This window comes from Citrus sinensis, chromosome 5 (assembly GCF_022201045.2).
Source record: "Citrus sinensis cultivar Valencia sweet orange chromosome 5, DVS_A1.0, whole genome shotgun sequence".
Classification (NCBI taxonomy): Eukaryota; Viridiplantae; Streptophyta; class Magnoliopsida; order Sapindales; family Rutaceae; genus Citrus; species Citrus sinensis.
The window spans coordinates 16,003,808-16,015,412 of NC_068560.1; the positions used below are offsets into that span (position 1 = coordinate 16,003,808).

General features: G+C 29.8%; 1 protein-coding gene across 2 annotated transcripts; it reads left to right on the forward strand.

Moving 5' to 3' along the window:
* The first annotated feature begins 8,575 nt into the window (after positions 1-8,575).
* LOC102617644 (nascent polypeptide-associated complex subunit alpha-like protein 1) lies at positions 8,576-11,286 on the forward strand. 2 transcript variants are annotated; one of them, XM_006471192.4, is made up of 5 exons: positions 8,576-8,744; positions 9,125-9,209; positions 10,202-10,338; positions 10,444-10,797; positions 10,996-11,286. In XM_006471192.4, exons 1-4 carry the CDS (start codon positions 8,685-8,687, stop codon positions 10,774-10,776), a joined length of 615 nt encoding a protein of 204 aa, XP_006471255.1. In that variant the 5' UTR covers positions 8,576-8,684; the 3' UTR covers positions 10,777-10,797; positions 10,996-11,286. The 2 variants fall into 2 exon arrangements, with proteins under 2 accessions (XP_006471255.1, XP_052298265.1); XM_052442305.1 differs by lacking the exon at positions 10,996-11,286 and having other exon boundaries at positions 10,444-10,959.
* Positions 11,287-11,605: the final 319 nt, after the last annotated feature.

Here is an 11,605-nt window from a genome sequence, read left to right on the forward strand (position 1 = left end):
TATGCTTAGACGAGATTTAGTCCCATGAAAAGGACAAAAAGGAGGAAAAAGGAAAGCATATTTTCTATTTTGGGAAAAAGAATTTTGAACAAACACAAAAGTTAGTGGTTTTTTATTTTATTTTATTTTTAAAGGTGTAGTCAAATATAAAATTAGTGGTTAGAATTTAAATGGAGTGATAATTTGTTATTAGTAATTGAAGCCGATAAAGAATAAGCAACAAGAAGTGGGCTCGGCTTTGGGTTAAGTGATAATTCTTTTTCAAAAAAAAAATCAAATAAATGCAATAACCCAACTTACCAGGTAGTGAAAGACATGAAAGGGCCACTTACAAAGAGAGCTTTTCCAACACTGATCACAAAATTGCATGTGTGAACGCCTTGTTGCAACATTATATATTCTTATTCATTAATAGAATATTGTAACTTTAAATCTAGCTGCAGCAATACCGTAATGGAATCAAAGAGAGCAGAAAATTTCTTGTAAAATTAATTAATCAATAATTTGAGCTTCTTTAGTTCTTTTCCTCAAAACGCAGTATTTAATTTGTTGGTTGTCCTACCATTCAATTCAATAATTCAATGGACCACGTCGCACGCTGCAATTTGCTTTATAAAGCAAGAGATGAATTTGATGATCAACTCTCACAGCTGGCTATTAGCCTAGAAATATGCTCTGCTATTTTTCTTTATTTTTTGGTGGCTTCTGCAGGCTGTCTCCAACTCGAAAACTTTCATTACTTATGCAAAAGGAGAAAAAAAAAGCCAGATTAATTTGTTTCCGATTTTCATGATATGGTCTTAATATATAAAATCTGAGATTATTTGCCCATGACAATTTGCCCCATTCACAATATTTTTTTATTAAATTAATAAAAGAAACACAAAATAATCTCAAAAACAAAGGTGTGTTTGGTATCGTTTCGGTGTTTTTGAATTTTGTTTAGAAAATAAGAAGGATTAGTTTTTGGTAAAAATGAAAATGTATTCGAAAGTTAATCTGAAAAATATAAATAGTGAAAATGTGTTTTAATATAATTTTTATAAAAAATTATTTTAGAATAGTTAAATTATATGTATAAATTTTAGATTTATCTTTTCGTTATTTTATATATTTTTGCAAAAATTGATTAAACAAGTAAAATAATGTAATAATAATTATTGGTATCAAATTATGAGTAGTTTTATTTTTTATATTATTTCAAAGTTTTATTAAAAAAATATTGTATACTAATTTATATAATATCCATGATTATTTCAACAAAAATTAATTATTATTTTATTTATGCATAAACATAACAAAATCTACCGTGTATTTATCATGTAAGTTCCATGTTTGTATTTAATACTTTTGGGCCCATAATTTTTTTTCACAGAAAAAGATTACAAACGTCACAAAAGTATGGTCCCCATACATTTAATGTATACAAGATAGAAAATAAAATTCAGATAATGCTAATAATGTGTTTTCTACATTTGTTAAGAAAAGTTAAAGAATGAAAATATTTCATTCTCGACAATTTCTTCTTATCGCTATGAAACCCTCCTACCAAACGCATTTTTTATTAATTATTTTTATAAAATAAAAAATGTTCAATAAAAAAATGGTACCAAACACATCCTAAATTTTAAGGTCATGAGACATCCAAATTAACAAATTCAAAACGCCATGGAACAGTTACAAAGTGTTGCTTTACTAGCATGCGAGCAAGGCTAATGAGTAAACAAAATCACAATAAGCAAAAGTGATTCAATTGAATCCTCTATTCTTATCCTTCAATGATCTCAAAAAGAGAGTAAGTGATAGGATGAATGAATCCTAACTTATCAATTATATAAAATAAAGCCCTTGAAGCTCAATACTTACATATTGCATAATAACCTTATTCCCTATTGATAAGAATGAAGTAATATTGATAGAATATTCAAAACAATCAGTTAATAATTGATTTTTTATGTCTCAATTAGTTATTAAGAAAAGCTGATTGTTAATTAGCATAAAGATTGACTGACTCAATCTTTGTTAATTTATCATTATTCGCTCATATCAATTGTATTATTTTCTTTTTCATGTTTTAAATGCTTATATAAATGAAGTCTTTGTGCTCATGAATTAACAAGAGTGAAGTTTATATTGTTTTTAAAAAGTTCTCACATATAGTAATATGGTGGGTTCTGTGTACAAGAGAAAGGAATTATACTTGTAGCATTATTTAGCCCATTAGAAGGTGCAGTGGTAGAAATCCTCAAAATCTTTTTTTTTTTTTTTAAACATTTGATATTACAATTTCTATAACTTTTTCCAATTGCCAAGTTACTAATTGCATCATAGTGCAAGGAGGGATATCTGTGTGCTTGTTATTGCCCTATTTGTGGGGAAAAATTAAAAGAAGAGATAAAATAAATGATAAAGAGTCGACAATCGAACAACCACTGCCTCAGGGTGAGGCCCAGCAGCAGAAACTGTAGCTGAATATGTAGGGGAGAAATAGGCAATGGCATGCCGCATTATTATATTGGTTTACCTAAACAAAGAAACGATACTCAAACTTCAAACTGGACTGCAGCATCAGAATGGAATCAATGAGAGAATAAATAACAGGCTCGTTTAGGCTAGCTTCTTTTTTTTTTTTTGAAAATTTCTTTTATTTTTCCCTTCTTTGTTGAAAATTCTTTTATTTTTCCTTCTACCAATCATTTAGGCTAGGTTTCCTTTCCTTGCAAATTAATTCAATAATTCGATGTAACAATTAGTATCAAGTTTAATTGGTGATGGGCATAATATATTAACATATTTCCTCTCTATTTTTATATTAGTTCGTCTCTTTTATTTATATTTTTAGATGGTTAATTTATTTTATTGAAGATTATGGAATAAATTGCGCTTAAAGAAATCAAATTGGAGAAAAGCCAAATATTATTTTGATTTATTATTAATGGGCTCATGATTAAATGAAATTAAATTTATTGGACTTAATTGTTATATTTATAAGTAGATATAAATTAATTTCGAGTTAGTCGCTTTAAAATTAAGAATTAATTAATAATTAAATAATTGTTAAGTTAAAATGTGCGGTAGATTCTTAAATACTGGTAGCCTTAAAAAAAAAAGGAGAAAATTGATAAATAAAAAGTATTTTCTAAACGTTCAGCCCACTACATTCATAATAAGAGATAATAAAATTTTTTATCACGTGAATGATTCGAAATAAAGATTAATTACCGCACAAATGTAGAATAAAGCAAAAGAATAACCTATAAGAGAAAAGAAAAAGTATAAAAATCATAATAGAGAATTAAATTCTTGTCCTGCCATGCATGTGATGTGTGCCGGCAATATCCCAAAGTGAAAAAAGTGATGTTTAAAACTTTTGCTATCGTTTATGTTGAAAATTGATTAAAAAGAAAAAAGAAAAAAAAGATGGTATACAGTAACGTGGTTTGACTACACGGTGAACAGTAACACTGCATGAACAGTTATGCGGTATGAATAGTAATGCGTTTGAACAGTGATTTTTATTTAGTTATAAATAGCAAAGCCTTTCATAAGTTTTTATCATCCCAGAGAAGCAATCCAAATTAAGAGGAGAGAAATATTCTTAAGTATGTAAATATATTGAACGAGTATTTGTCTCCTCAATATGGGTATTATGGGTTTGTTTTGTTAAAGAATATTTCTCAGGATCATGTATTTGAGGCTTGGGTGAGAGAAAATTATTTTTGAGAATATGTTTGTAAAAATTTTCCACATAATGAATATTTTTCTCTGGTTGTCTTTTGACAACGACCGTGGTTTTTCTCCGAACTTGGAATTTTCTACGTAAATCTCGTGTTGTGTGATTGGTGTATTCTCCATTCAATTTTTCTGTTAATTTATGGCTTGACAAATTACTTGGAGTGATCTTGGAGGAAGCTCAATCTCCTAACATTTTATATATTTTAAAATATTATAATAACATTTCCTACACATGAATAATCAAATGAATTAATATCTAATCACTCGGTCTTTGGCCGAGTGGATGGGCTGTTGCCCTCACAATTATAAACTAGTTCTAGTAATAATCTCATATAAATGTGAGTTATGATTTTATTGCAAATATCAATAATAGTTTCGTATAATATGAGTTATAGTCTAATTGTCATAGTCAATTAAAAAAAATGGATTATAACTACAACAAAAACATGTATTAGCGAGGGACATAATCCCTTGGTAAATATAAAAATCCCTCGATAATACATATTACCGAGGGAAAATGTTCGTCAGAGTCCGTCAGTAATATAAAAGTCTTTGAAAAATGAAAATCAAAAGATTAAACAAAGAAAATAAGAAAATTTCAGTATCTCACGTAAATTAACATATAAACACCAAAAAAAGCAAATAAAAAAAAGATTTAAGTTTCACAAACTCAGTAAAATATAAAATGGAGCAATAATGTACCTGAGTCTAGACGATAAACAAATGATGGTTTTTGAGGATATGCAGAGATTGTTTTCTAAATAGACTTGGACTTTTGAAAGGACCGAATCCTAATTCTTATGGCTTCAAGAGGAGGTATGTTCTTAAAAATAAATGCTTGCATGTCATAATATCATTTATTTATTATATAATTGACATATGATCTTAGAGTTACTTTAAAATTCCTTAAGGAGATAGATATAGCACGAAACTTTGCCCTACAAGATAGGGGTTATTTCCCCTCGAATATGATCATTGACCATAGGAGACGTATACCTTGATTTTAGCCTTGTAGTGTGACTATGATTATTTAATTATTTCCACGTGTCACGGTAGTTTGAAATTATCTACATATGCTTAACATATATAATTACTAAAATACCCTCAATTAAATTAGATTGATACATGAATTGTATGACTCGTTGTTGTGTAATGAGTAGTAAATTCTATGTATCGTCTATTTTGAGGCGCTCCTCATGCCAAAACAGTTTTGTGAGGGTAGTAATATTTTATCCCAAGTATTTTTTTCACATGTCCTTAGTTTTCAATTAATCTCATTTATTTCTGAATTTACCATTATTAAAAAATAAAAATAACCAAAATTTCTTTTATTCTATGATTTATCTCTCTCTCAATCTCTTGAATTATCAATTTCTGAAAATTGAGCGAAAATTGAATTGAAGTTGAAATCTTTTATCATAGGAAGGGAATTAATATTAAAACATGTTTAACAAGAAAAGGACCATTATAAATAATTGGTTCGCGTGTTCATATGCATGCGTGTATGAAATAAACACAATTAGAGAAATAAAAACTTATAGGAGGTCAAGAAAATCTATAATTTTAATACTAAAAGTATTAACTATAAATTATTGCTTGAAATAAGTCCCAAATTTAATGACAAATCTTGCTATTAAACTAGAACCCAACAAAGATAAAAGTTTACTCAACCCACCAACTCAATCATAGATCACGAATCATACCCATTACTTTTTGATTTCATGTTGTAAAATCTATACTTCTAATACTTTTTAACAGCGCGTGCATTAAGCACGTTGCCAAAAAGTGGATTTCACAACAATCATCTGGTAAACCCGGCTACATTCTTGTTGTTATATCCTATTTTTCTTGTAGTGGGGATGACGAACAAATGAAAAAATAAATCAGACACAAGTAAATAAATTAAGTATAAGGGACCACAATTTTAAAACTGGAAGTGGATTGTTGTCTCAAATTTAATTTCAGTGACAGAGAATTAGGTTAAGTTGCAGAAAAATTTTAAAAGAGTAGTAAAGATGACAGCAAAGCCTACATTTGACCAATACTTTAGCACAAATGTTATAGGTTCGATTTTCATTCAAAAAAAAAAAAAGGCACGACCTAGGACGGCATGAATTATAGGGTGGGCATGGTAAGGTACGAGTATGAGTATGCATGGGCCTTTCATTGATGGGCTAGGCCAACACCATCTCTACCACTAGATAACTTATTTTGTTAATAATAAAAAGAAAACTCTAAAATTTGAATAAATCATATTCAAACCTAATTTGTTTGATTTATTGTGAGAGGAAGACAATATTCTCTACACCAAATAGTATATTTTTGTAATGATCATATGCAGCCACATATGAATCTTTACGTAACCTTATTATTATGTTGCTTTCTAAAAAATCTAATGATAAATTTTAGAATACATTAGAAATAACAAAATTAATTAATGCATGCATGATATGTTTAATTAAATTAATTTAATCACGCTTACATGGAGATTTTTTAAAATAAAAGCACATATGTCATCAAATTATTTGTTTGTTGGGAATTGATATGATACCTCTATTGTATTATAAAATTTCACCTAAAAATAGGAGGAATGGGACACGCTTCACGAGATGGCTACACTACAATTAATCAACAAGAAGAAGCACATGCAACAGTTTATTTCTTTTCCTCGTTCTATAATGTCGTCAATGCCTGAAAGAGTAAGATAACATAACACAAGGCATATTTGAAATTTAATTCACATAAGCATGTGACGTGTATGTATCATCAAATACACCTTTTTTTTTTGGGCTTTTGGGTAAATATAAAATAGAAAGGCATTTGAAATTTCATGAAAGTGACAAAGAATATTAGCGTACGTAAGTAGCAATAACACTTACGTCTCTTACAAAGTCTTAATTCGTGAATGTTAATGTGAAATACAGTTGTGTCTCATTCAATCGATATCAATGGCTGAATCGAATTCTATGTATATGCTGGCTAATTAATAGTGGGAATTCATATATATACTAAGTTCGATTCTTAAACGTGAGAATGTGTATTATTGAACAAACATTAATTGAACAACACCATTAGCCATGCTAGGTGCGGGTGCGGGCTTTGGACTTTGGGCTTTGGAGGATTTAGTTATTGGGGTGGGGTTAATCTTTGAACATCACTAAAATACTCTTCAAATGATATTTTACTACTTATTTGAAGAGTCACGATAACAAAAAATAATGTTTCAAAAGATATTAAAGAGAGAGAAAAATTATTTGATTTTGAATAATTTCCTTTCGATAATCTTTTGAAACTTTTAATTTAGTATTATATTTTTTATCTTATAATTCAACAAGAAAGAGAAGTGTTAACTATTACTTTTATAAAGTAAATTTTTTTTATTAAAATAATATATATTTATTTTTATTTGAAGAGTTTTTTTTTTGAGAGGTTATTTCTTTGTTCACCTTTTTAATTACCACATAAATAAGTAAATAAATATTTGAAAAGCTAAATTCGAAAAGTCGAAGAGAACGCAGCTTGGATGGCTATAACTTAGTTGATAATTTTTTTCTTTAAATAAATTAGTTGATGAATAAAAACAAAAAAGACCACTTTTTATTCAATTTTTTATTATTAAAATATAAGTATATTGATATTAAGAAGGTATTAACTACTAGGTCAAAAAGCATATGCCCGTTTTATTCATTTTATTTAGAAAAAGATTTAATTTTTTTATGTTAATATATATTTTTTATCTAAATATTTAAAAATGAATTCAACTAATTCAAATATTCATGATGAAATTGTAATGTAATATAATATTAATTAATTAGTGAATAATAATAATAATAAAAGGCATAGACCACTACTATTAAAGCTAGAAAATGGGTTATCGGGTCGTGTATGTTTCGTGTTGTGTCAAATTTGAGTTGACTCAAACACAATCATTTAATAATTGTGTCAAGATATTGAGACTCTAACCCGATACGAAAATATACAAATCATCAATAATCCACTTAATATCTATATAATTAACAAAATTTACTTCAAACATATATATGTACGCGTGTGTGTGTGTGTGTGTGTGTGTGTATGCATTCTCATTATAACAAAGTGAGAATGTCACTAACAAATAAAAAATCACAAATTTCAATACACTAGCAGATCAAAAACACATTCTTTAATCAGTTAATGAATTGAAATATTTACCTTTTTATATCTTAGTACGCATCTCACTTTAACAAAGTGAGAATGCCATCACTATAGAAGGATTAATATCTTACATATTTACATTATTAAAGTTCTAAATACATATAGAATTTTATAAATGAAACACTATGTATATGTTCACCTTCCCAAAAAAAAAAAAGAGAATCATATTAAATATTTGAGTTTTGATGATAAAAGCCTACAAATTAATTTAGAATAAAAATTTTAATTCTAACCCAACACAAACAGATTGTGGTAACCCAAATTCAGCTCATTTAATAATTGTGTAATATTTGATGACCATTAGTTCATTATCCATTTATCCTACCATATTAGTATCGGATAATTGAGTTGTGTCAAGTTTTGTCAACTCTACAGTATACTTGGCATTTGGCAATGAGATTGGGATGTGACGAGATTTGTTAATCTCAGTCTCGTCCCGTATATATAAATGAGATAAAAAAAAAAAAAATCTCACTTTCACCCTTATATTTTTGTGTAGGACAAAAATATGTCCCACAAGATCCAATCACATCAGAAAAAATTAACATCCCTACAGTATAGGGACCTATGTAGAAATAGTATAAGGTTTAACCTTTATTGTGAGTTTATTAAAAACAATATGGAGCCATTTGTTATTAACTCTTTCCAGCATATCTGCGGGCATAGAAAAATAACAGGGTTTTAGGGTTTTTGCGTTGCAATTTCAATTTTCAAGGTCTTGAGGAATTTGCCTCTGTTTATCCCCAAGAACAGCCATGACTGCTCAGACCCAAGAAGAGCTTCTCGCCTCTCTTCTCGAACAGCAAAAAATCGATGTATCCCTCTTATCTCTCTTTCTCTCTTTTTTTTTTGTTTAATTTTATCTTTGATTAATTTATTTTATTTACGTAAATTATTATTATTTTTATTTGGCGTGAATTAGAACATAGTTTATGATTTTGATAACTGACAGATATCAGATCTCCTTTCATTCAACCATCATAGATATCCGTTGATTTTTTAATTTTTAATTTTGGGTTTTAGTAATTTGGCAGTATAGTCATCCATCTGCTTGACTGCTCTGACAATATTATGATTCATTTTAGATTTTTTGGAATTTGTTTATTTGTTTTTTTTATAGTTTGTTTGAAAACAACTTGATGGATTACTGATTGCAATTTGCTAATTGTTATGCTTTTACTCTTTCTTTTGGTAGGATGATAAGCCTGTTGTAGAAGATGATGAAGATGAAGACGAGGATGAGGATGAAGATGATGAGAAAGACGAAGATGAAGCTGACGGTTAGTTAAACTGCATGCAAGACAGTTGGAAGATCAATTGTTGCCTTTTTTCCTTCTGCTCTAAATTCATTTTAGTGTATCAGTTTTGATGTTAGTAACATTACTGAGTTGCAAGAAAACGCATAAAGATGTTCTCATAGTTGTTTGTGAATACTTTGATAGTTTCTTATGCTTTGGGGATAAATTTCGGAGATTGTAGAAGTATGACATGAGCTAGTAGAACGGGTGGAATATGAAGGATGTGTGTCCGTACACATGCTTCTGCGGACCTTCATATGGCTGTATTTAGCAGTGGCACAGGAATTCTTAATAAAGATAATTGTGCCTCAAATTGCAAATTGATTGTTATTTTGATAAATAGTTTTGCTGAGAGTGTCCATTTTGTTAGTTTAACTGTAATTTAGAAAATTTTATTTAAAAAATAATTTTGGTAACAGATGCATGCTAAATGGGTTATTTCCATTTCACAGCTGTAATGCAAAAAGGGAGACAAAAATAAAGTTGCTTGTGTGTGTATATATGTCTTAAATTTGGATGTAAGATGTTGATTCTGAACTGTTTTGTAAATCTATAAAACTCCTTTTAGACCTGGGATTTGTTTTTGATGCATTTGATTATCTGTTGGTCACTACTAAGTTTCTATGTTCATATTGTGACGGCCAATTTTCATGCATTAGGCCTCTACCATGCTCTTGTTACATAAATAAGAATTGCACACTCTTGTGGTACCAGTGATTTCATTCAAATTGATATGAAATAAGAACAAATGACCTAGTTGATTCAAGGAAGTAACATTGAAGAATACTCAAACGGGGGAAAAAAAATTATAATAAGAAAGAGAAATAGTGAAAGTCTTATTTAAATACTTCCTAGTTGAATTCATCCCTTTCCAGATATTAAGAAGGTTGCAATAATGATGGAAGCCAGCTGATCTATGTTTTGCCGCTTTCATATAATTGCCGTCTAATAGTTTCCTCCTGTTATTGTATTAGAGGGACACCGAGATGGAGAGGCAGGTGGTAGGTCAAAACAGAGCAGAAGTGAAAAGAAGAGTCGCAAAGCAATGTTAAAGCTTGGAATGAAACCTATCCCTGGTGTTAGCCGGGTTACCGTCAAAAAGAGCAAGAATGTTGGTTCTCTGCACTTTGATCTATTGATGTTGTTCAATATTTATACGGACTCTGCCTCTTTTAAGTTCTCTAGTTTGTTTAACATGATGGTGTTGTTTTATTAGATCTTGTTTGTTATCTCAAAACCGGATGTTTTCAAGAGCCCGACAACAGATACATATGTAATCTTTGGTGAGGCAAAGATCGAGGACTTGAGCTCACAATTGCAGACTCAGGCAGCAGAGCAATTTAAGGCTCCTGATCTCAGCCACGTGGTCTCCAAACCTGAGTCATCAGCCATGGCTCAGGACGATGAAGAAGTAGATGAGACCGGGGTTGAGCCTAAGGACATAGAGTTAGTAATGACACAGGCAGGAGTCTCCAGGGCAAAGGCTGTGAAAGCGCTGAAGGCTGCAGATGGGGACATAGTTTCAGCTATCATGGAGCTTACCAACTGAGAGTTTTCTTAGATGTTTGTGGTGATTTAGTAAACCTTCTATAATTTTCCAGTCCATGTGTCCTTTAATCTCTCTTTTTTTTTCCCCTGCTTTTTGTGATTATTTCCTTTTCCTTTGTTGTATTATCAATTCAACCGTGGCTGCATCTTTTGATGATAAAATGGAGTCTAGTTTTTTCCTGGATGCCTGTTTCTTCTAACTGAGTGAGGTTATTTGCAGTGCTGCTCACAAGAAAACATTTCACGCCACAGTATTCTTTATTACCAAATACCCAATATTGTCTGTGGGAATTGAAGAGGAGAGAATCTGCAAAGCTGTTGATTGTGAAATGGAACTGTTTGTGATTCCTTTTGCTTTGGCTGGGCAATTTACTTGTTTTTCTTTCATATGTGACTGGTTCCTGACTAAGTTCCTTTGTATCAAGACCAGGCTTTTCTGAATGGTCGACTGAAGGATTCTTGCTAAAATGATTTACAATTATGGTTACAAAAATTTCAGTGGTTGATCCCATTTCTCTCCTTGTAAACGATTCGACATTAAACAAGGAAAAGAAAAGGGAAAATAATATAAAGGGAAAATAATATTTGCACTCTCGTAGTTTTGTAAATTTGATTGAATTTTATTTGTTTATTTGAGGGACATAATGAGAAAGATTACTGATAAAAAGAGGCTCAATTTTATTTTTTATTATATTAAGTAGTATTTTTTCAATACCATCATCAAGAAGAACATTTTGTGCAACAATTCTCCCCGTATATGATAGAAAATGACCCTATTATCTTGAATCGATCTTATTTGAAATAATTAATTCTAAGTTTGTCTATAAAGA